Raw genomic sequence first — 26468 nt, 5'->3', positions numbered from 1 at the left:
TCCTGCATTGTTATTATTAGTTTGGTACCATAATAGTGTTCTGACCCAGTCTTTGTTCAAATTAAGACACGCTGTGTGTAAAAGCAAACCTTTTTTTAATGCGATGCTGGGAATTATTTGCATTCCCAGTCAAACCTCATTAAACACAATTGTCTAAGATAAGAGCATGCCTTTCAGGGTTGTAAAAGGCTGACAAGAAACAGATGTCCACTTAATTAGATAAACCAACAGAAGTTCCAGCAAAGACAAACCAAGGTTCACATGAGGAATCAGAATCTAATGAATTTCGTTGCTTCCTGCAAAGAGCACATCACTGAGGACTGGCTTTTATCCCTTATGGGAGGGACAATCACCTCCCAGCCTTACTCCCGAGTCGCCCATGCTGCTTCAGCTGCTCTCTCCTTCTAGCAGCCCTGTGCACATGCGCACAGGGAACAGGCTCCCTGGGGCCCTCTGCTTCGCTGCTGCAAGACTCCAAAGGCTCCAAAGGCAGCACCCCACTCTCAGATAGTCCTGGCCCCATCCCTGCATCAAATGCAGGACCCTCGCCCAAGTCCTCAACAGACACCCTGACTGCCCTCACTGTCCTCCCTTTCATCCTCACTGTCTAATATCTCTGCCGTCCGCACCAGCTGCCAGCGGACCACAACAGGCAGTTGGAAGACTCTACATGGTGAAGGGCTAGTATAAGACAGCTGTAATGAAAAAGGTCATCACAAAGAAGCAGATTTGTGACAAAGCAGATATTAATCTCTTAATGGAATCAGAAATTTGACAACAGACCCAACATAGACAATCTCTTCTTTGCTAAATGCATTAAATGCCATTCCTGAACTCAGTAAAAGTTGGATATCCATGTTGGCAAGGGAATTCTGGGAATTGAAGTCCACCCATCTTAAAGTTGCTAAGGTTGAGAAACTGAGAGCAATCTGCTCTGGTTTCCAATTAGTCTGTGAGTAAAATGCAAGCTGGGGATTCTCAGAGTTAGAGTGCAAATTTACAGAATTCCATGTTGGAAAGGGGGAAAAAATAAGATAAAGAAATCATGATCTCAGTAGTGTTACATGGTGTGCTGTTTTATTGATTACCCTGCCCATTTTTACAATTAGCCTGCAATTACAAATCAGCATTTTATGGCAGTAATAACCTTTTTTTGCCAATAAGGAAACACATCGTACTTTTGCAAGACATTTTAATAGCATAATAACGACTTTGGGTTTCCTTCAAGAAATGACAAATGATTTATATCACTAAGATTTTAGTGGCTTTCAGGAAAATAAAAATTTTACTGCCTTTAACATTTTTAAACATTTAACCATAGATTAACTTAAATGCTATTTCCCTTATTGCAAACAAATTGAATTTTTTAATCATTTTGTAAAATGATATGTGGAAACTTGTAAATTGAATATGCCTGAAACCTAGAAGCTACGGTGCATAAATTGAATGAGTTCTAAGGAAGCATTCATAGCCCATAGAAGCTCATAAAAGCATTGATTATACTTTAATTTTAAAACATTACAAAACTAAAATTGAAATATGGGAAATGCTTATTTCTCCTATGCTTATTTTATGAAACTGTCATCAGTTTCAATTAAAATAACTGAAATGCATCGAACTAGAACATGGGGGAACAATATGAAGTCTATATTTCATCAATGTAAAATAAGTCTGTATTAACAGTGGAGGCTGCAAGTAATTTAAACTATTTATTAAATTTACATGGCCTCCTGATGCCAGTTGTGATACTGAGCAGTGTACAATCAATAAACAAGAAGAGAATAGTTAAAAATAACAACAAAAATTAGGAGGTGATCAGAACCCAAATTTTTATTTATAGTCCTCTTTTAACAGAACAACAGAGTAACAGAATTGGAAGGGACCTTGAAGGTCTTTTGGTCCAATCTCCTGCTCAATCGGGAAATCCCATATCATTTCAGGCAAATGATTGTCCAAATCTCCTCTGGTGGAGCATCTTCAGGAGCCAATCATTCCACTGATTAATTGTTCTGTCAGGAAATTTCTCCTAGGTTGGTTCTCTCCAACCTAGAACTAAGATAGCCTTAATTAGAGCCTTTCCAAAGGCCAGGAGGGTGGTCAAGTATATATTTGGGGGGGGGGGTGTGTACATTTCCAGAGGCCTTGACTTTCTTTCTTTTCCTCCCCCCACTCTCTCCCCTCCCTCCCTCCTTTTCTACCCATCCAGCCACAGAAGATATATGAGTGGGTTACAATATTAAAAACTAAAACTGTATATAATAATATAAATACAAAATATTATAAAATCAAAGACGAGGTCTTTAAGCTCTTACAAAATGTCAGAAAGGTTGGAGCTGACCTCATTTCAGGTCTCTTAGCTTTGTCAATTATGAGGCAAAGCCCTCGCTCACATCTTCCCATGTCTTTGTAGAAAACAAGCCAACCGATAAGGTCAATAGCAAAATAACGTTTGAGAATTCTGAAAACTATGAAAATGTCATGCTATGACTAATCAAGATGATACAACTAAGTACATCATGGTGTTGTAAATCTTGCATGGTGCACAGGGTTGGGAGTTGATGGCCTCTTAGATCCCTTCCGACTCTCGGGTTTGTTTTTGTTTGTTTTTTTTAGAGCGGAACATATTGACAGTATCCGTCTAGAAAGGTAATTGAAGAGCCCTTCCATGTAAGAATTTGCTGCTAGTTGAAAAGCAGCAGCTCTGGTGCTTGATGGATTTTGGCTCAGCTCCAAATGACCTTGAGATTGATCTGTTTCTCCATCAAGGAACTCTTGCGTCATTGCTTCTCCTAACTCCCTGAGTTTCGGCCACGCTAAGCAATCCTTTAGTATCTGTTAGCAAGAGTAAAAGGATCGTCAGCAATATTTCTATCTGATGGGTCCTATTCTTAAGCAGACACAAAGGCCAGGGAAGAACAAAGAGCAAGTTTGGCTTGTTCTTTGTGTTTTTCTTTTCTTTTTCCAAAAGTGGGAATGGAGGATACTATTCATTTGTGTGTGTGGAGGTATGTGTGATGTGAAAACACTGGTTACAGAAGTCCTTTACCCAAAAGACCATGTTTAGAATTTAGTTCCTGTGGCACTTCACAACCTTGGTTGGAGACACTGTGAATGTATCTGGTTTCAAAACACGATAGCATGATTTCATATTGTGGGGACGTTTGCTAGGATTTTTAATACAAGAATGGCAGCTTGGTAGCCAGGCTGCTTCATCTCATTAGACATTCTCCTTCTTTCCCCTTCAATTTAAGAGACCAATTGAACATAACATGTACTAAAAGACAGGTGGAGCAGAGGGATTTATTGCCTTCCTTTTGTATGTGGACCTTTTTTTTTGTTGCTCTACGTCAAGGGTCTTCAAACTTGGCAAGTTTAAGACTTGTGGACTTCCAACCCCCAGAATTCCTGAGCTAACATGACCAGAGGAGGAAATTCTGGGAGATGAAGTCCACAAGTCTTAAAGCTGTCAAGTTTGAAAACCCCTGCTACACGTCATTGTTCTGAAAAGTTGGCATATTTAAGATGTGTGAACTTCAGCTCCCAGAATTCTCTAGCCATAATGAATTGAAGTCCACGCATCATAAAGCTGCCAAGTCTGAAAAGCCTTGCTATAGGGGTTGGGAAGCGCAATGATCAAATGACTTCTGGAGGTCAGCTGGAGCAAGAACATGTGTGACATCATAGACCTGTTTCAAGGGTGGGGTTTTTTTTTGGGTAGATAGTGCTGTGTGAATGATACCCTAATGTTTAGGGTAGATATCAGCTGCAACCTCTTGTCATTAAATATGTTGGCCGGTGGTCACCAAATTGTCTCCTTTCATAATGCAATCTTTTTCAACTTCATGCCATTCAATGAGTATTTGGGGAATGCAAATGCTGAGATTTTATTTTTCAAAATAAATTTGATTCACCTTGGGAATAGCTGCAGGACTCGGAAGAACCAGCTCAATCCTGCCATAGTGCCATTGTATCCAAAAATGTCCAGCCAAGGCCTTGAGTGAGATGCAACAACAGTCATTGGCAGCTGATAGCCTTTGATCATGACTTATCCAGTGCATGGGCATCCTCAAGGATTCTTTGGCATTATGGGGAATTATAATTCTAATTCATATGGATGAAAGAAGCAGGTTTGGAAAGGCTAATTTAACTCACAAATGCCCAAAATTTGTACAGAACCACAGCATTAGATACTTGTGAGGGAGAATAAATTGTTATAGACAACAGAAGTAAATTAATTTACTGGTGTCTGCTTGACAAAACACTGTCCGAAATATATTGGGCCATTAAGAATCATCCTCCAAGCATGCTGGGAATCAACCTTTACTACTTTTGTTTATACATCAATCCCTACCTTTCTAGATGCAGGAGAAGCCATAGATCTGGGCTGCCCTTCTCCTGGCCTTTCCAAGCATCTTCTGCTCCCAGCTCCGAAAACCTTTCTGTCTCCCAGCTCCTAAATTGATCTAAGAAACCACTTGGTTTGATGTTCAAAGGTGATTTTTTTTTTTCCAAAGCACCTTTGGGACAACGATGACCTGCGTGATTGAGAATCTGCCATAGCATTGGTAGATTTTTTTTTCACAGCCCCCTTTTAATTACTATTAAAGTTAATTACTATTAAACATAAATTAATTAGTAATTGTTATTTTGCAATTATTATTTCAAAAAAAAAAAAAGGTTTATATAGTATTTATAGAGGATTCACCCAAAGCTTATGCTATTACTGGGTGGAATGTATAAATTGCAGAAATAAATAATTAGGCAGATTGCTCAGGCAAACAGTATTAAGAGGGAGAAAGACAGGCATAGTCTCCCTTTAGGCCAACACAAACTAATACCAGCTTCTATAATAGAGTCACTGTTTCTAGGAGATGATTATGGAAAAAGGAGAAGTGGGTTGAACGTGGCATTTCTTCCATGACGACTCAAGAGCCCGAGTACGAGTTGAAGGAGTCTTTTAAGAACAGGCGAAGAAATAGGAGAAATCACTCAAATGAGTCAGTCCATTGATTGGGCTTGTTCAGGATTGTCATGTTATTCAGTGGCATTCACATTTACTTGGAAATGCCAAGCATCAAGTGTACTTAACAAGGCATGCCCTGTATTGCGAAGGAACCATGAACCTCTTTTCCTCACCACCTGAAATAAGCTGGAGACTCCACTCAATTGGCCTTTGTCCAAAAATGACCCATCACAAAATATTATCTTTGTTATCTCTATGTTAATGCAAAGCAGACGAAACAGTCTTTATGATTAGCCACTTGTTTGTAAGGCATTAAGTATCTTCTTCTGGTAGTATACCAGGAAAAAATAAATTTCCTACTTTTAAGCTGGGGATGTTTAAATGCATCGTTTGAGCAAAAACAGCCTTAAATAAGCTTCACAGTTAGATATACTGCTGCAGTCACATATTAGAGCAAGCCAAGATTTTAAAATCATGCTATTGAACAAGAAGATACAGTGGCTTGGTTCATACATAATACTACACCAAAATGGTTAGAAAGTAATACACCAAGCTATGGCAAAACATAGAAGTGTTAATTGTTAAGTCAGGCAGAATATATATACAACATTACTATAATTATCAATGGACATCCCTGTGACCATGCACTAAGATGAACTGGAGAGCTTCTGTCTGTGTCTCACTGTGGCTGGAGTCTGTGGGGAGATGACTAGGAATATGCCGTTCTTAGGTTCCGCATAAAAAATTCCAAGAAAGCAAGCAAGAAATTGGAAGAAAGCTTGTTTATTACAATTGTGATGTAATAATTTCAGCCTTCTAAGCATTTCTGTTATGCAACTAAAAACCAATGCAATTACAAAAAGAAAAAAGTAAATAGAAAAATGAGAATACAGCGAAGAATATATAAATTACTTTCCCCTTCATCACTATTTAGTACAAGAAAAAACAATGTTCCAACTGTTTAATTAAACGTTAATTACATGTTTGAGTTAGCTAATTCAAATTAAATGTTTGAATTAGCAAAGATTTCTTAAGGATAACCCCCACCTTTAAAAATATTTTTTTTTCACAAGGAATTCAGCTAGCCTTTGCCTCATATCTGCGGTAACATGAGAATAGTGTGTGCACGTGAGGGCATGTGTATTTAATTATGTGTTTACTGTTTTATCTATAAGACGACACAGACTTCAGATGCAGCCAGTTTCTCTCTTACTTCCTCGTCTCGCACATGGGAAATGATTGGGACAAATTTCTATGATGCTTGATACCAACTTAATTAATGGGTAATTTTTATTAAAGAATCAGTGTGGCGTATTAATTAAGGTACTAGCTAGATACTGGCAGACAATGTGTTCTAGTTCTGCCTTAAGCACAAAGCCAGTTAAATGACCTTGAACTGTTCACTTTCAGTCTAAGGAAGAACACAAGGACAAGCCACTTCTGAAATCTAGCCAAGAAAACTGCAGGGATGTGTCAAGGCTGGATGTGTCAGTCATCAAGAGTTAACATTGACTTGAAGGCAAATGTGTTATGTACCGACAGAAGAGAGTATTTGTAGCTCAGGGCTGAACTGTGGAGTCCTTGGTTCTCTCTGAACTTGGTTGTTTTCTTGAAGACATTTCATTACCAAATTAGGTAACATCATCAGTGCTAGTACGCAAGTGGAGTTTGCTCTTATTATATACGCTAGAAGCTTGCCCTGTCAATCTTGGGTGAGAATGGTCTTGGCGACTCCTTAATTAGGCTGTTATTCACTGTTAGCTTGTTTGTCTGCCATGGTAGTTCCTTGATAGGAATATTGTCTATTTCTTGATTGCTGGTCTAGTGCTGATGTTAATCTCTGCTCATATGGGTGTTGACTGCTGGTAAGGAGTTTTTGATTTTTTTTTTGGGGGGCTTTTTGAGTGTCTTTTCTGAGTAGTATGTAGATAGCATAGAGATAAGCAGCAGGTATACAAAGGACACCAAGGACCTTCCTCAAGAACTATATAGGATTGTGGAACTTAACAATAGAAGTCAACTCAAGACAGCTCAAACAAGTGGCCCTCAAATGGGCATATATCAAGTGATGCACTGTCTGTACTGCTGTTCTGCATAGGCTTGAACCCCCTTCAGCCATATAGCCCACAAGAACTGAATACAGATATATGTTCCAAGGGCGTAACTAATATCAACCACTTCTCTACATGGATGTCATTAAGCTTACATGGATGAAATTGACTCACTGATCCACCTGGCACAAATCTATAGCTAGGACACTAGGGTGTCCTCTGGAACTGAAGAAGAATGGCCTGATAGTAATCAAGAGAGGATGGAGCAGAACTGTCAGTGGCCCACACTGCAGACATAAATATCAGTCATAAGTAGTTGATAGCCCATAGTCACATGGGATCCACAATGAGGAGGTAAGAAAGACAGCAACATCCAAGTACCATCAAAGTGAAAGACAGGTTCTAGAAGAGTCAATTCAACGGGAAGAACAAGATCCAACCCATAAACATTTATGCCCTACCAGTCATCAGATCTCCTCCTGGTATAGTGAGCTAGCCAAAGAAGGACATGGAAGCTGCAGATGTGAAGACCCAGAAACTCCTCACAATGTAAAGAGGTTTCCACCCCAAGTTCAATATCCACACCAGCCAAAAAGAGGATGGGGTAAGGTCTGGTGAGCGTCAAAGCCACTGTCCTGGATAAAACCCAGAGCATCCAGGAGTACATCAGTAAAATGGCGGTCAAATATGAACTGCTGAGAAAATGCATGAAGCAGCAGCAGACATGGGTGGAAAATCACGCGAAGGACGTACCATGCAAAACAAGAGTCTGCATGGAGAGTATCATCAACAGATAACTGAGGTGACAGACATTGGGAAATCTTACAAGTGGCTGGACTAAAAGACAGCACTGAGGCACTAACCATGACAGCACAAGAATGGGCATTAAGCAGCAGAGAAGCAGAGGTTTACCAAACCAGGCAGGCTCCAAGGTGCAGATTATTCAGAAAGGCCTCAGAGACAACCCAACCCAACCCTAGAGGCAGGGTATAAGATGCAGGCAGGAACAGCATACACCCCAAATGGCACATCCAAGAAGTTGGCATTTTGTACAGGAACATCTGCACAGTGTATATATAGGCTAGTCCCTCTCAAGTCCAGATGGGGCATTCCACAGAAGGTTGTAGAGAATAACAGAACTACCATCCTGTGGTCTTCCAGATCCAGACAGACTGTCAGGTACTGGCCAATCAACCAGACATCATGACAGTAGTCAAAGACCAGAAGATGCTGGTGATGATAGATGGAGTTGCCAAGTGAGAGCAATATAAGGAAGAAGTGTAAGACGCTGAAGAAGTACCAGGGCCTAAAGGAGAAACTAGAGAATACGTGGAAAGTAAAGGTCAAAGTGATCCCAATGGTGATAGGAGCACTGAGGGCTGTGACTCCTAAGCTGGAAGAGTGACTCCAACAGACCCCATGAATAACATCAAAGTCATCAAAGAGTGCAGTGCTGGGCACAGCTAAGATGCTACAGAAAACCCTCAAACTCCCAGGCCTCTGGTAGAAGACCTGAAACTGAGGGAGACATAGACCACCCATAGGGGTGAGAAAGGGAATCTTTATTCATTTGTTCTGTGGCTGATGGTAGACTACAACCTGAAACTCCTTCCTACTAGTCCAACCTCTTAAACACAATTCCACCCTACGAGGGAGCCAACATTCTCCGCTGTCAGGCAATTTAAACTGCAATCTATTATCTTGAGTGGCGTCTCAGGATCATTTCTTAAAACATTTGTAGTTATTTTGTTTCCTAGCCACCTTTTTGCACTGATGAAAGTTTCAGACAATTTTAAGGGCTCATCCTCTTCTGTGGTTCTTGTGAAGATATTGTCCAATTTATAATTTTCCTCCTCAGCTATTTTTTTTATAATGTTATTCCTTCAAACTGCACCCTAAATATTTAATTATTTGCAGCTAGTTTTGAAATCCTGGCTAATCAAGGAATCCTAGTCAAATTCAAGTTAGTTTACTCTTAGATTTTCCTCCCACCTTTATTTTTGGTCAACTCAGAGTGGCATACTGTACATACTGAATACTCCCATCTCTTATTTTGCCCACAACCCTATAAAATGGTTGGGCTAAAAAAGAGTAACTGGATCAAAAACACCCAGCTGACTTTCATATTAAGGAAAAATTAATCTTTTGTCCGGCACAGCTATACAACACACTGCGGAAATACTGCTGAATCATATTAAAGGGAAAGGTTGAGATTTCCAAGAACTGTGATGCAAGAAGAGATCAGACTAAATAATAGAGATCACAAACATGTTGCCTGTTTCCTCTTTAGAGATAGGCTTCTATAAGCATATGAAACGTTGATATTTTTGCAGATTCCATGAGTTAATTCCTCAACAGGTAAGTAATCTGCTTCTCTATTTTTACTATGACATTGTCAATCACTTCGCTGATAAAGTAGATGCTCTAAGAGGCTAATCACCAGAGGGAAATGTCAATGGAGATTCTCAGTCATCCAGGCCATGGTTGTCCCAAAAGTGTTTTTTTTAAAAGGCAACTGGACTTTTTTTTTTTCCTGGAAGACATTTCGCTTCTAATCCAAAAACTGAAGAAGCTTCTTGGATGAAAAGTGAAACGTCTTCAAGGAAAAAACAAAGTCCAGTTGCCTTTTGAAAAAGCCCCTCTGGGCCACCAGAGGGAAGTTTGTATTCTTCCCTATCTTGAGGCAATTTGCTAGTTCCTTTCTTGTCCTACAGCATTGGCTGCATTCAAAAGACATACTGAAGAGAAAAATCCTTCAATTTCCCAATGTCGTATTTGCTGGCAGGATAATCTTTACCCAAATATCAGATACTGCACCTCCACTGTCTTTAATAAAAGGTCATGTGATAAAGGACAAAGTAAAATGTTTGAAAACTCAAGTTGAACAAAAGAAAAGAGCAGTGCAATAAACGAATCTTCCAGCGAGACTGAACATCAGTCCTTTTTGCTGCTGAATTCAAACGGCACTAGCTTCAGGGTTTTAGAAAATAAGACAGGGAATCATAAGTAGCCTGAGATTTAGACTTGCCATCCCTGTATAATCCCTGCCTGGCCCTTGTAGTTATTAATAAATTAGCCATTGTTCAAACCAATTACAATTATAAAGTGTTAAGGAACCCTCATTATTGCAACCTGGTTAACCAAGTAGCAAAGGTAGAAATTTTTCTGTTCTAATTATTACAGAGATGGACAGTATTTCAGTTGCCTTTTAAAATCAGCTATTTTTGTAAATCTTGTGCAGCTGTTTTTTTAAAATTGCAGATAGATATTACATTTGTGCCTTGGGGTACTCCATTAAATCTTTTTGAAACTGAATCCAAAGCACCACATGGCATACACATTATATTGGAGTTTTCCCAAAAATCGACATTTCAATACATGAAGCTATGATTTTGCCATCATTTCTCAAGGTTGTGTCACTTGAGTCTTTTACAACACTTGACGTAGTTTCACTGTTGTATGTTTCATAACATAGCTTATTCATCTGAGCTACTCATTCTTCCAAGCACTGAGCACTTTCATTCATTAATTTCAGAACTGTAATTGTTCCTCCAAAAGTAGCCTAACTCATGCCTTGTAAGGCTTTGTAACCTTCAAAAAAATACTATTGAAGATAGCATGCCACTTACATATTTTCTTGTGAACATTATGCAGTTGAGTAATTGTCTGCTTTTTTAAGATACCAATTCCAAAAAATACATTTTAAAAGGCATTTCTGAATGTTCACTAATTAACTCTGCAAAGTAAAGTCCTCCCTTCAACATACTGCAAGAAGTATTTAAAAAAGAATTAGAGAGGAGGCCGGCAACACAGAAATTCTACTGGAAAAAGCAAGGTATGAATGCATGAATTGTAAAAAACCATAAAACAGTTTGTAGGAGGCAAAGTTTACAGTTAAATATATGGTTTACCACAGGTATTTCAAAACTTCCATCTGGTTGGTGAAAAAGTCTATCCAGAAGATCAGATAGACTTCTTTTGATGATACACGGAGTCCTAAATTTACTATGTAGCTCTACAATTTTGAAAGCTCCTTTGAAATATGGATCTTTATTTTCAAGGTTGTCTTTCTTTCTTTCTTTCTTTCTTTCTTTCTTTCTTTCTTTCTTTCTTTCTTTCTTTCTTTCTTTCTTTCTTTCTTTCTTTCCTTCCTTCCTTCCTTCCTTCCTTCTTTCTTTCTTTTTCTTTTCTTTCTTTTACCTAGGTGTTACTGTTGACACTTCTATAGTAGACTGCCTAGAGTAGTCCTTACAGTTTTACTCTCAAGATTTTGGAAGTGGATTATCATTACCATCTTTTTTCTAGGGCGGAGAAAAAAATGGCTCACTTAAGGTCACTCAGACAGGCTTCATGTCCGAGCAAGGACTAGAATTCACTGTTTTCTAGGTTCTACCCTGATACTTTAACCACTACATCAATGTCTCTCAAAAGTGAACCATGGGACATTTACTAAAAGAAACCAATGGTTAGTAAAAGAATCACTTCCAATTTTACAGTCAGAATTCCATATGGGTAGAAAAAGCAAGAAATTTCATACAGATTGGGCTCAAATTTCTATAAAATATTTTGTTAACCCGAACTTGGGCAGAGCATTAATTGGATGAAATATGCATTCAACCAAATCTTTATATCTCTCTGATATAAAATAAAAACATTCTACAATGAAAAGTGTTCCAAAAGTGTTTAGGAATCTGGGTTTATATTCACAAAGCTATGATTTTTATTTTTCTTAAGTCATAGCTCATTAAGAAAAGCACTTTCAGTCTAATTTGTCTCACCAGCTGTTATGAGAAAAACACAGGAAACAAAATGTGACACTCTGAAAAATATGACACTGCAATTAAAAATGGATCAACTTCTCTTTTGTAATTTAAGACAAAGCTTATGGCATGTTGTGACAATACTACATGGCGGATTTTGTCAACCCTCCCTTCATATTGTTGATTACTGGGCAGTGCCCAATGCCATAGATATGGTGTTGCTAAATGTTACAGAGGAAGGACAGGAATCTTGAGATGTTTTCCAAGTAGCTTTCTCTAACTTTGCTTTACAGATGTGTTGTACTTCAACTTCCATATGCCCATTGTTACCAAGATGTTTGAAATCATCTTTAGAAAACACCACACTGGGGAAGGTTTCTCCAAAATGACCATCTTAATTGAAACCAAACTTCTCTTGGCAACATTAAAATAATAATAAAAAAACAAATTTAAATTATTTCTAGCTTATTTCCAGTTTGGGCAATTGAAAGGAAGTAAAGCTGATTTTTTTTTCAATATGTATACAAAATCGGCCAAATCCTAATTTATATTTTCACTAAAGCTAATTCACTGATTCTTCTGTCCAACCATATTTATAATAAGTGATCTTCTGACCTGATACTTGTGAAATTAATGTTAAGTATCTATTGTTATGCAGATACTCTAGAAAACACGAACATCATCTTTCTGTATGCTTGTCTCACTGACCTTGGCTTCCCACAGCCTTTTACCAAATTTCTTTTCTTTATTGCACCAAGTTTGAATCTGCAACTCATATTATTTTAGCAGACAACTATAATGCCTGCCCCCCATGTCTGTAAGATATTATAAATAAGTTACCCAAGAATTTATTTTTTGAATTCCTACCCAAGGACATCAGATGAGGCCAGGATACCTACTTGACCGTCCTCACCTGTCTAACTTTGATCTTTAGCTGTGATACCCTCTATTATAATCCATCCCCTCCCATGAATGAATGAATAGTAATTCTTCGGAGGGAGAATTTGCATGGCTGATTTCCGAAAACATGAGACTAGTAATCCAAGTTTAGCTATAGATATCTGCCACCTGCACCTATTCATAGTCACTAATCATTAGCCACCTGAGCTTTCCCCACTTCATACTAAAATAGGTAGATAGGAAGAAAGGAGGAAGAACACTGGAAGGAACAAATACTAATTGTTCCACTCCAGAGAGAACAATTGATACTGGAGTAACACACTGAAACACAAAAGCATTCTTTGTTCCCTGCTTGATGCCTGCTCAATAGAATCTGGAACTCACATTTTTCACACTGGCAGTTAAGTTTTAAATCTTGACTCTCATAGTATTTCACTTCTATAGACAAGGGATCCTGGCCCCCCCCCGCCACACAGAAAAGGTGACCTGTTTCCAAACAATCTGAGCAAATATAGAATCCCAGTAGGAAACATAATTCCTATTGGTTATGCAAATTCAAGTGGTATCAAGAAACTATGTTTGAAGCCTGTCCATACATTTTGCAGAACTGGATAACTTTGAACCATCTTAGTCTGCATGGAACTGTCCTATTTTTTAAAAAGAAGTTTTGCATGTCATATTGAGGACTTGGAGAAAGGTGTTCCAAGTGCTCGGGATATAATCTTACAAGCAAGAAAATAAATTACAAGCTCCTTGTACGTTAATAACTAAGCACTTTGGAGAAACAACCATTTCTATTATACTAATATTTTTGTACCTCAATTGAAAGTGGAATGGACATTCATTTTTCTGAGCTTTAATAGCTTACATATAGTACAACCTATTGTACTACCAACAATAAATCAGCTTTATTACTTTTGTGAAATAAACCCAATATGCTTAACCTTTGAGTTGCATAACTTTATTTTTATATAACTTCAATAAGCTTTTATTATAATACACCCATACAAACAGCCTAGGTTGTGAGGGGTCCTTGGTGCTCTCCAAGCTTGCTCGTTTTCTTGCAGACGTTTCATTACTCAAATTAGGTAACATCATCAGTGCTAGCAAGGAGTGCAGTTTGCTATCAGTTTATATTGTAGTACCATAGCTTGCCCTGTCAGTGTTGGTGGGGTTGGTCTTAAAGAGATTCTTTGGTTGGGCTGTTCCCTGTTTGCTTCTTTGGCAGTTTCTTGATTGGGGTATTGTTTACTTGATTATTGGTCTGATGTTAACCTTGGAGTTAATCTATGCCAGGGGTGTTAAACTCAAGGCCAGTGGGCTGGATCTGGCCTCAGGACGGCCTGGAAATATCCAGGGCTCAGCCCATGATGCCTCTGCCAGCTGAAACCAGGCTGCATGTGCCCCCCCCCGCACCTCGTTTTCATTCTCCAGGGCATCCTGCAGCACTCTCCAGCTGAAAACAAGCCAAAAATGGGGCGGAAAATGGGCTGAAAAATAGGCCAAAAAACGGAGCCAAAACAGGCAACATGGCCCTTTTTCAGCCAGCAGTGCTGCAGGAGGCTATGGAGGGCTAAAATGAGGCATGGGCGGGGGGCACACACGGAACCCCATGCCCCGTTTTGGCTGTCAGGATGCTGCAGGAGGCATCCCCGCCACCGGCCTGCAGAGAGCTACAATGCTGATCCAGCCCTCGAAGAAATCCAGTTTGACACCCCTGCTCTACGCTAATCTGGTTGCTGATAGCTGGTGGAGAGATGCTTGGGTCTTTTTGTTCCTTTTTGGGCTGGGTGATAGTCTCTTTTGTATAGTCTATAGACGTTATTAATGTCCAGGTGTCCACTGATGGCTGATTTGTCAGAGTGCCAGGCTTGTAGAAATTCCCTGGCGTTTTTGGACTTGGCTTGGTCCCATTTTCCCAACTGAAACTATGGTTAAATCTGTCTATGTGAAATTAAAGGAATTTCATCATGTCCTCCTCCTGCTAGTTCATGGATGCATCCTGCCAGTCTGGCTATAAAGAGATACAAGTACATAGATGTACTTGTGCACCCAAATGGCATGGAGCAGGGGTCTCCAACTTGACAGTTGTAAGACTTCCTCCCAGAATTCCTCCTCCAATCATATTAGCTAAGGAATTCTGGGAGTTGAAGTCCACAAGTCTTAAACTTGCCAAGTTTGAAGACCCTTGGCATGGAGAGACATATATATATTTTCCCTGTCATTCAGAATTTATAATACAGGCAATACTGTCAACATTTTGTGAAGCTATTTGCAAGATAGCTATTATAGGTACCTACATTGAATACAATTTATATGAACATAGTAATTACGGTATTTGGAATTTTGTATAACATATCCTTCTCTGAGACAATGGCTCTAAAACAGAAAGCATATCCATATTTCCTTCTCTAGGTACTTTAAAAATCTGTGTAAAGGAGCTGCAAAATCTACCCAAGCACTAGATGGCAGAAGAGAGTGAATTTCCTTATCTTTTCGCTGCCACTCAGTGGTCACCAAACTTTTGCATTCCAAATCTGATAGTCCTATCTGTATGTAAAATCACAATGTGGTAGAGTTTTGAGGACGCCTTACAAAAATCATTGATGTATCATGTTAACAATAAAATGGCCTGAATAAATGGATGGTTAAGTGAACTAAAGCTTGTGGTTTTCCTAACATACCTCAGTACAATGAATGCACGCAGCATGAACTAATCACAATTTATCACCTTCAGGTAGCAGTAAGTCCCAAGAGATTCCCTCTATAATGATTTATTTCTAGGCAAAGAGCCTTTCTAAGGAAGAAAGGTTACAAAACAGAACAGTAATGAAACCCCCCAATTGATATTGTACAAAACAGAGCAATACTCTTCAGTGACAAACCATCAAATTTCTTGTATATTTATGTCGTCTCCTATTCCTCTCCTATTCCTATTTATGTCCTCTCTTATTCCGTTCCTTGTCTGAACACATATTATTTATTTTAAAATTTAGGGTATAGGTATGACTTTGCTCCCATTATACATTCAACAAAATTTCTAGTCCCTAAATACTATTTATTCATATTATGTTTTATTGTGGTTGTTATTCTGTGTTGTATTCCTATTTTTGTTGCTGCTTTCTGCCTGTTACTGTTTCCTTGCCCCAAAAGAACATCAAAAATCCATCGGTGGATAAAGACCTTCATTTGAATCCACTATTCTTTCACCCAAGGCTGCCAACATGGCTGTCATATTCAGACATTATTCTGGCAGCATAATAAAACCTGGTCAACTTTGCAGGCATTTCTTTACAAGTGGGTCTAGAACACCACAGGTATTTGCAGGAAAGTACATCACACTTTAAATAACAGAGCTTCCCAGACAATAACCACTAGTATACCCAAGAGAAAATTGATCTGAAGTAGAAACCAACCAAAACTAAAATTGTTTTAAACTGCATTTTTTCATAGCACTTACATATGCTGATTTAAGTTTACTTAAATATCCTTATCTCTTATCCAGGAAGCACTTAAAAAATATTTGCCAAGTGATACAGGTGGCATAAATGATAAAGTTGCCAGAGAAAACTGAGTATAATTTTCAAACTATTTTTGTTCCATGGTGGGATTGGATTAAAAACAAAACTAAACATTAGTGATGGAACTTAATTTTTATTACGTTACACCCAAAATATCTTTTTCAGTACGGTAATTTCCATGCCTAGCTATGTTTTAAAAATTGCACAGGGCATGTATAATTTAAGGACAAATCTTTTTAAAACATGTACCTTGTGAAACAGTAGTTGTTGTTTACACTATTTATCTATAAGAACATGCATCACTTTCTGACCATCCCACAAAGTCAATATGGCATTAATCCAGAACAAAGATAAATATGGCTCATAGAATTCTTTTTTTAATTTTAAATTCATAATACACTTCAAACAGTTATATGAATACAAAATTATATTTTTAACTAATGCTCAAAAGACTTGGGATGAAATCCTGTCTCAGCTAAGAAATTAACTGGGATAATATTGAGACTAGGCATTGTTACTTGGTATAACTGATGTCAAAGAATTGTTGGGGAGATAAACTTAGAGGTTGGACTCCTGAGGTATACCATCTTGAATTACTGCACAAAAGGCAGAATCTGAATTCTGATTATTTTATTTATCAAATGTGTATATGATTTTAATAAAAAATATATTATGCAAAAAACAATAGTTGCTGTTTGTTTTTTTAGCAAACTTTTTGCTTTAAAATTTTCTTTTACTTCTAGCTCAGCACTTTATTATGTCTTCTTTCAGAGGGCTTAAAGGGGAAGCAGAGGTTAAACTCCAAGTGCAATGCAAAGAAATTGCTCCTTAGTCCTAAAAGAACAGGAATAAACAAACACTGTGCAGTCATGTATAAATATAATGACTGAATGCATCCGGAATACTTTTAATTTAAGTAAACCACAGAACTACAAAATAGATGTCCCATAACTGGGAAAACTTGCCACAGGCCACGCCTCTGGACTGAATGCGTGTTACTTATGTATCCTACCAGTTCAGTGGTGGGATTCAAATTTTTTTTACTACGGATTCTGTGGGCATGGCTTGGTGGGTGTAGCAGGAAAAGGATACTGTAAAATCTCCAGTCAGAGGTGGTATTTGCCGGTTCTCCGAACTACTCAAAATTTCCGCTACCAGTTCTCCAGAACTGGTCAGAAGCTGCTGAATACCACCTCTGTACCAGTTCCAGAAAGAATGCAGATGAAAACAAATCTGTTAAAATGCTGGAGATCAGCTGCTAAAGTCCCTGTTGCTCTAGTGTAGTTCTAGGAGAAAGGATCATTAAGAGATGAAAGCTGCTTTATTCTAGCATGGATGGGGGCTTCCTTATTGGCCAATTGCTATTTATTTATTCCAGCATTTTTGTTCTCCGTTCTTTTTTTTTTTTTTTAAGAAAAAAAGCTCTGAGGTGGAAGACAAAATAGATATGTAATCAACCACATACATGTTAAAGAGGAAGGAAACTCAGAGGTATCTACTACTGCTTGCTTAAAAGTGTTGGCCAATGTGAATGGATGAGCAAACGGACAAACAGATTAATATTACTGGTAATTTCCATTTTAGGGGGTGTAGCTCCACTGGAAAAAATTAACCTAAAACAGTGGCTCTATTCTCCTCCCCCCCCTCTCACACACATAGACACACATATCTGTGTCTCTGTCTGCGTGAGAGATTTGGAAAAGAAATATCTCTGAATTCAATGGAATAAGAGGAACCTCAGACATTGCACATGCTACATTAATGTTTCTTAAAGCCATCACCTGATGAGAAGTCAGAACCAAAATAAAATACACTACCCGTTAAGCATGGACCTAATGATCCTACAAGCTGGAAAAACACGCTTCCAAAGATAACTGTTTGAGAGGAAGCCAATATAGAAATTTTTCGGAAACCTTTAACCCATGAGGTAAAACTTGCTGTTCGTGCCTTTCTCATATCTCTACAAAGAAGCAGAGCAAGGAACAGAAAGTCCAACCTTTCGGATGTCACAATTTCCACCTACTTTGGGACTTGAAGGCATGTGTACCTCCAACAGATCTGGGGTCACCAGGAAAACCGGCTTAGCCTAAAGAAATTTTAGGAAGCTATGAAAGGGCCGGTGCTGACTTTCCTTTGACTGGCACATAGCAAAAGGAGTGGGCGACCCAAGGGCTTTTTATAAGCGTCAAATCCTTCAGCCTAAAAAAAAACAACCCCAGAATTATTTTGGAATGATCACTGGGTGAACTCAATGCAAGGCTTCTTAGAAGCGGGGACTGTCCTGAATAACAATCCACACACACGGATGTGAAACTGCTTGGCATACCTAAGAAACCTGCAAAAAAGGTGACATTGGTCTCATTTATGCCCGGCATCGTCTCTGGCTTCAAACCCCACCAGGAAAAAAAATCCCACCCGTTTCCGCGACTCCCGCGGGCCCCAGGGTTAATTTTTCCACGCGGCAGAAGTCCCCATTCTGAGAAAGCCGGATGGGGACAGCGAAAGCCGGTTGCTCAAACGGGCGCGCTCAGGTCGGCATCCTCCAACCTGCTACCTACCTCAGGCTGGAGATTCTTTTTTGGGGGGGGCGGGGGGGGAGACAGCCCGGGGGGCGCGCGCAGCAGCAGCCAGCCAATCAGGCAGCAGCCGGAGAAGCGAGGATGATAAAGATGATGATGATGATGATGATGATGCGCGCGCGTCACGCCGATCGATCTGCGCGGCTACGCACGCGAGCGCGCGGGACGTTTTGGGGGCGTCGGGGGAAGGGAATGTAACCGCCGAGGGAGCGGGTGCCGCGAGCGGCGGTTGGAAAACTCGGCTGAGGGGCTACCTACCACCTTTTGCTTTTTGATCTCGGACATGGTGGCGGCTCGCGCGTCCTGGACAGCGCCGACGGTTCTCTCAAGCAGCGGAAAAAAAAGAGGAAGGCGAGCCAGAAAGGAAGAAGGCGGCGGCGGCGAGCGACGAACAGACGGACAGAGAGAGAAAGCGGCGGCTGGCTCCCAGCTGAAGTGAAGGAAAAGTGGGTAGTAACTTATAAGGGCTGAGTAGACACGTAGCACTTCCTAACCCACGGCCCGCACTCCTCCCCCTTGGCTCCTCCTCTCCAAGCGACAGTTACGGAGCGGGAGAGCAGCTGGCCGAGGGAAGCGGAGTTTGTGTGGGATGGGAAGGGGCGGGGGAGAGGCTTTGTCCCTTGCGCGCCTGCGCCCTTCCCTCTTCGCCGGACGCCCAGGTGGAGGCATCGACGGCCAGGCTTTGAGGCAACCTTTTTTGGGGGAGGGGGGTCACGTTCAAGTCGGACTCGGGCACCTTTTGGTGGTTAAAAACGGATTGTGGAGAGCAGACAGGCTCGCCCACACCGCTCTCTCTCTCTCTCTCTCTCTCTCTCTGAGTGTGTGTGTGTGTGAGAGAGAAAGAGGGTCCAACGGCGGTTAAAGCCGAATTAAAGGCTGCGTTTGCCCACTTAACGTTACCTCTCGGGAAAACTCCACACCCGCGAGGGCTGCTGGCCTCCCGCATCGCGCGCCGGCCCGGCGTGAGAGAAAAGGAAGGCAAAAAGAGTTTGCTTTTGCGCAACAACGCTCCTTCTTCTCTCGACCTTTCCGCTCCTTACCTTTTGGCTTCCTTTTTTTCTGGAAGCTTCGCCGCTTCCCCCGCCCCCCTCCCACCCCCGCTGGTTGCCATTTAGGTGGATGCTTCGCTGGCCTTGAACTTGCGTTGTCCTGAGGCGGCTGCGGGTTGCTTTGGAGGCTGCCAGGCGAAGCTGCTTGTTTTTCTTCAGCCGAGCAAGCCGCCCCGTTTAAAGGATGACACGGGGATCCAGATTGACAGATTCTCCTGCTTCTAATTTTCTCCACTGTTCCTTTGCTTCTTCTTTTTTTCCAAATTGGAAAAAAAACTATGAAGAAGCCAAAGATGAATGCAGGTGGCCCTCAACTCACGACCATAATTTAGGCCAAACATTTCTGTTGTTAAATGAGTTTTGCCCCATTCAGGCAGTCCTTGACTTATGACCCCAATTCAGCCCAAACATTGACATTAGTTAAGCGAGTTTTGCCCCATTTGATGCACTTTTTGTGCCTCAGTTGTTAAGTGAATCATTGTACTTGTTAAGAGAGTAAACCGGTTGTTAAGTGAATCTGGCTTCCCTGTTGATTTTGCTTGTGAGAAGTTTGCAAAAGGAGATCACAGGACCCATAAATATGAATCTATTGCTAAGTGTCTGAATTTTGAATTCACATAGGTTACTGAAAAACAATCATTAGTCACTTTAGTGCCGTTGTAACTTTGAATGGTCACTAAATGAACTGTTGTAAGTCGAGGACTACCATTGCTGCCATAGCGATTTAGAACTCTCAGCTGATGCACCTGGCCAACTTTGCCTTCTTAAGGACTGATAGTCCTCAACTTAGGACCAAAATTGAGGCCAAAATTTTATGTTGCTAAATGAGACAATTGTTAAGTGAATTAGCCCCATTTTGTGAACTTTCTTGCCACAGTTGTAAAGTGAATCACTGTAGTTATTAAGTGATCTGATTTTCCTATTGATTTTGCGCAAATCCAGAAAAAGATTCAGCAGAGCTCCTCCATTACATTCAAAGAAGAGAACAACAAATGTAGTAACGTGTTCATTCCATACATTGCATACATATCTGGAAAGCTCAGGAGAATTTTCAGTCAATGCAGCATACATGTACACTTTAAGCCCAAGAATACACTAAGACAGAAGCTTGCCCACGCCAAGGATAAAATACCCAGACACAAACTGAGCAATGTGGCATATGCAATACAGTGTAGTGAGACACATTCAGATCTGTACATTGGTGAAACAAAACAACCACTTCACAAACATAGATCAAACTCATAAGGACAAGATTCAGCAGTCCATCTACATTTTAAAGACAAAGGTCACACTTTTGAAGACAGCCAAGTCTACCTTCTGGGCAGAGAGGATCACTGGTTTGAAAGCAGTGTAAAAGACGCCATTTATGTTGACACTGAGCAGCCCTCTCTCAACAGAGGAGGAGGAGAGAAGACACCACCTATCTCCGGTCTACAATGCAGCTCTTGCGGCAGTGCCAACAAGATTCCACAACCAATTGCACTCCAAGGGCAAAGATAAACACCTCAAACTCTCCCACAGAGAGTTCTAATGAACTAGATGACTGCAAAGAAATGCCATCCATTCCCACCACCATCTAGTCAAAACCTATTTTTGTATTCCACCACCATTTAATCTCATCTATCAGTACCTATCTTTCCACCACCCCCACACCATCACAACTGGTGAAGTTTCTTGGATGAGAAAAAAAATATTTCATTCTTTTTTCCTTCAAGAGAAAAATGTCCGGTTGACTTTTGAAAAAGCAGTTTTGAGACAACTATGACCTGGATGACTGAGAATCTCCGCAGACACTTGGTTAACCTATGTGAAAAAGTAGACATAGAATTTGATAGTATCTTCCAGATTGAGTAACTTTACTAGGACACCAATTTGTTCATGAAAACTATTGCCCTAATAAAGTTGATATGTCTTGAAGCAGCTAAAAGTTTGGTTCATTTCTGCATTGAGGAGAAAAGTGCAGAAACTTGGTCAGGCAGTCCCCAGGAGTTGCTTGAATTTTAATTACAATTTATCTTTTTATATTAACATCCAGCAATCACGGTGGTGATGCCTAGCCTGCATTCATCATAGAGATCATTGGCTGGTATCAGTTCACTGAAATTAATACATCTTAAATCAGCTACACCTTTTTTTCAGGTTTAGTTCAGCCTAGGAATATAAGAGGGCTTGCTTTAATGAACAGCAAAGAGGTACAAAGAATGAAGCCTCAAGTTTGAAGTGCGCAGTTTTAATTTGCAGATGGATTCTATGTGACAGAATAAATTCACTGAATTCTTTCTCTAGTGCCTATATATTCCAATCTTTGTGAAATGTGATCTAACAGGGTTAACCGTACTCACAAGACTGTCTGACATTACCTAACTAATTATATACTCAAGAAGCCAGGGGAAGAATTATGTTTTGAACCTGAAGAATTGCTGTAGGAGATTCAGAAGTTTTGAATACAAGGAGATCACCTTTCCAGATATCTCAAAGATTGGCATTATGGTATGTCCCACTGCTATGACAAACAAACATGCTACTTGCATTTATTGTTTGAGTTATAAAGCTGAAGTGAAATCATTAATTCTGTCTTGTAGATAAGTTCAACAATGTCTACAAGGTTTCATCGGAATGATTAACTGAGCCATAATGTCGTGATGCAAGTTCTATTTGGTATGCACATCCAACTTCACAATATAATTTCAAAAGGGTGAAACTTATATCTTAACACATATTTCATTACTTGCTTCCATCCCAGACACCCATAGATAAGTTGCAAGAAAACAGATTGGTGGGAAGGAAATATTTTTAACACACTAGTGAACCCATTTTCAAATTCAGGTATCAAAAAGCCCACACTAAATCAAGACTAAAAACTGTCTCACAATAGACCAAGCACCTGCAAACTAGAATACTGAAAGTTAAAATATGCCTTAAAAATTACTTCACGAGCATTAATGTTGCTATGCAATGCCCTATGCCACATTTACATACCACAAGTCTTCTATGCTTCCACATTTTTCTTTTGTTTTTTTCAAGGCCAACCAGTGATAGCAAGGAAAGATGGGGCAAAAATGCCCTCAGTGTTCAATCCATCCATTTATGAAGCATTTAAATCTGATATGTAATACTGTATACCTTTCCCTACCATAGGCCACGCCTCTGAATTTCCAGTTTCCTGCTTTTGTGGAGTTTCAGCCAAGTATAATAAAGATATTCATAATTGGAAGTATTTGTTCAATCATTGAATAATCATTGTTTATGGCTGATGCTCCCAGTACACGTTTATGTATCTTATACATATCTGTTCAAAACCAAAACTCATTTAGTTCAGAAGAGCTTGCTAATTAATTCACTTGCTAATTAATGCACTTTGCCGGAGATAAGTTCCCTGAGGATGGGCTCCAGCATGAGTCCAAAAGCTCAGAAAACAAATCCTCTGGTCCCAGTGACTGACCTAGATTGGATCTTGCTAATTAATGTTTAGGATGGCAGCTTAATATACTGCATTTGCAAGCCACAATACATTGAAATTGATGTTTCAACATTCTGTAAACCTATGAAACACATAAATGGTAATAATCACAATTTTAAAGATCCACATTTAGTTAAATCACAAATGACTCAATCATTGCAATATTGGTAACAATCTCATCAATATCAAAATATTACAATTTAAATTAATGTATATTTCTGAATGCCTGCTATTCAATTATAGTCTGTTAAATGTGCAGTATATTATGGGTACTTAGTAATCCATATTTATAAAAAAATATAAAGCCAGATTTCCTTGTGGTGGTTTGGCAGACAATGTCATATTTCAATTCTCCCCCCCCCCCAAGTAGACAGATATTTTTATGAACTACAGGTGTGTGTGTGTGTGTGTGTGTGTGTGTGTGTGTGTGTATGTATGTATGTGTGTGTGTGTGTGTGTATGTGTGTGTGTGTATATATATATATATATATATATATATATATATATACATACATACATACATACATATACACACATATACATATACATATACATATATATATATATATATATATATATATATATATATGGCAAATATGTAAACATGGAAAACTAAACATTCTATTTCTTGTTGAAGTCTGACTGTACATAGATCATATACATAATAAATCACATACTGACATATGCATAGACATGGACATACACAGAGGTTACATCTTAATGTGATTAGAGTGCAATATTGCAAGCTACTTCTGCTGACTACAGTCTGCCTGCAATTTGGCCGTTCAAATCTCATCAGGCTCAAGGTTGATTCAGCCTTCCACCCTTCTGAGATGGGTAAAATGAGGGCCCAAATTGTTGGAGGCATGCTGACTCTGTAAACCACTTAGAGATGGCTATAAAGCACTATAAAGCAATATACAAGTCTAACTGCTATTGCTATTAATGCCTTAATTTTTTTTCTGCACAGAACAGCTACTATTTTCTTTTATTCCAGCTGCAGCCAATACTAAATACTGAGACATACTCTTTTCATGCAGATTGACAGGCAAGAGTTATACAACCAATTGCAGATATAATTTAAAATACAAGAAATGTTTGTGGAAAAGACAAAAATTGGTAGGACCCTCACATAAAACTTTGAAAAGGAAGACTATAAACCTTGATTTCGCCTTAATAAGGAGGAAGCAGAGCCTCCTCCGGGCTCAAGGCAGTTATGTTCTATTGATGGCTTGGTTTGATAACATTGCAAGCAGGGATCCCAAAAAGCTTTTGAAAATGAATGAAAATTGAATATTTCATTAATGTATAGTTATGTATATTTTGGAAAAATATATGACATCTTGCACTTATTAGTCATGCTTGCACATTGCAATAAATCAAGAGGCAATAAATCAAGAGACAATAAATCAAGAGGCAATAAATCAAGAGACAAGTTGTATCAAATGAGTGAATCTGGCATATATCACGAAGTTCATTGTATTAAAATGAACTCTTTGAACAATTATAGCAACATGCATTTATCTTAGTCAGGAGAACATGTTGTATTGTTCGTATATCCTATGGCCTACATAAGGTCATGTAAAAACTTGCTATATAAAATGAATAGTGAATCCCTGGAAAACTATTATTATATTTAATATTTGCATTGTTTCATAGAATTTAAGCCATATTCATGTGTTTTTGGTGCACATGAGTGCTTGTTTGTTTGTTTGGGGTTTGTTTGTTTGTTTTTTTGGGCTATATACAAGAGTTTTGCCATCACAGAATTTGAAATAATGGCTGTCAGGATTGCAATAATTTTCACTAACCTTCCAGAGCCAACCCATTACTTCTCAATTAGGGATTTCATCTGAAAGAAATTCCTGGTCACTCTTACTCTAACCTTTGTAAAATGAAGAGAGTCTTTTTCAATCTGAAAGAATCATGCACGGCCAAAATCTAACAGTATTGTCCTTTTCCTGGACCTGATTTTTATCTTGCGAACAAACTCAATAACTGGACTAACATAGCACAATAGGATAGCTTCTTTAACTCCAACTAACAACCCATTATTGGCTAGATTCATACATTGCAGGAGCTTATGGTAAATTAGACATAATGACTGAATTCCTACTATATTTCACATCAGAACTAAGCAAATCTCATTATGGCTTAGTTGGAACTTAGTTGTTCACTGGTGCTAGGAAGTTGTAAAACTCAAATTCTTTCTTATCTCAGCACAAAACTGCTAAAAGGAAGTATCACATGCATACTGCCTATCAGTATTGACACATTCTCTGTAACTACCGCTTCCCACAGTTATTTGATGGGATTTTACTATTGTATTATTTTTCAACAGAGGCTGGCAAATAATTCTGATTTGGTAGATTACTGAGAGAATGCGGGGGGGACGGGACGGGACACCTAGACCACAGTTTTGAGAAACACTGAATTACAGTACTCAAGATTTACGAGCCAAAAGAAAACTAAATAATGTTCCTCTGGATACCTGTGATTTAATAAAATAGCTTTTCATTAAAATAAGTTATTTGATTTTGCACTTTGTAAATAGCACTATTAATGTCAACATTGCATATGTGTGCATATATCTATGTGTGAGAACTGTAACACTTTTGTGAATGCCGACTGATTTAAAATATTAAAATATTTTTTTAATTCAAATTGAATTCAAATTTCAAATGTTCTTAAATTGTTCCTAACTGTTCTTAGAGTGGATGAATGTCAAAAAATTCAAGATGGAAGCTATAACCTTTAATTCTTCCCCAGCTATCAACCATTTTTTGACAATATAGTTCTAATTTATTTTTACTGCCATATAGTTTGATGCCTTTGCATAGCACTGTATGAATACATTGGATAAATGACACCTAATATTATAAATCACTTATTGAATAATATCTGAATATGGATATTATGCTGGCTTGAGAAAATCTGACTTCTCTGACTGTATAACAAAGTCTCTTTTTGAATTAATGCATTTTAACAGCGCTAAAGAGTCAAGCAAGTCTGTAAGAATTTACTTTTGTTGTTGTTGTACAATTATACAAAAGTCATTGTTATAGAAGTCTTCCTGTAGCTAAGGAAAAATAATCTCTATTAAGCATAGATTTTCAAATGCTTGACAAGCTTAACTGAGGCCTAAAGTGCTATTCAAACATGACATTCAATATTAATAAGATTAA

At 39.0% G+C, this 26468-nt stretch overlaps 1 protein-coding gene and 2 long non-coding RNA genes across 8 annotated transcripts in view; 1 reads left to right on the top strand and 2 right to left on the bottom strand.

The window, feature by feature from the left end:
- Positions 1–22920, bottom strand: part of PAPSS2 (3'-phosphoadenosine 5'-phosphosulfate synthase 2) — a 45258-nt gene extending 22338 nt beyond the window's left edge. For 2 of the 6 annotated variants that reach the window (XM_026719922.2, XM_026719925.2), the window contains exon 1: positions 19033–19221. In XM_026719922.2, the coding sequence (XP_026575707.1) occupies positions 19033–19059 (27 nt within the window). In that variant the 5' untranslated portion in view covers positions 19060–19221. Of the gene's footprint in view, positions 1–19032; positions 19222–22802 lie in introns of those variants that run through there. The other 4 variants (XM_026719924.2, XM_087932357.1, XM_087932358.1 and 1 more) reach the window with 3 other exon arrangements.
- On the bottom strand, positions 4670–14265 carry LOC148125774 (uncharacterized). The gene is made up of 2 exons (XR_015743431.1): positions 11215–14265; positions 4670–11140 (listed from the first exon to the last, which is right to left on the bottom strand). It is a non-coding gene; the product is annotated as an uncharacterized LOC148125774 (long non-coding RNA).
- Positions 9310–17888, top strand: LOC148125773 (uncharacterized). Its single transcript, XR_015743432.1, has 2 exons — positions 9310–9372; positions 15090–17888. It is a non-coding gene; the product is annotated as an uncharacterized LOC148125773 (long non-coding RNA).
- Positions 22921–26468: the final 3548 nt, after the last annotated feature.

This window comes from Pseudonaja textilis, chromosome 4, assembly GCF_049901715.1.
Source record: "Pseudonaja textilis isolate UNSWEBS1 chromosome 4, rPseTex1.2, whole genome shotgun sequence".
Taxonomy (NCBI): domain Eukaryota; kingdom Metazoa; phylum Chordata; class Lepidosauria; order Squamata; family Elapidae; genus Pseudonaja; species Pseudonaja textilis.
Note: the sequence above shows the minus strand (reverse complement) of the source record. Positions and strands in the feature narration are given on the sequence as shown.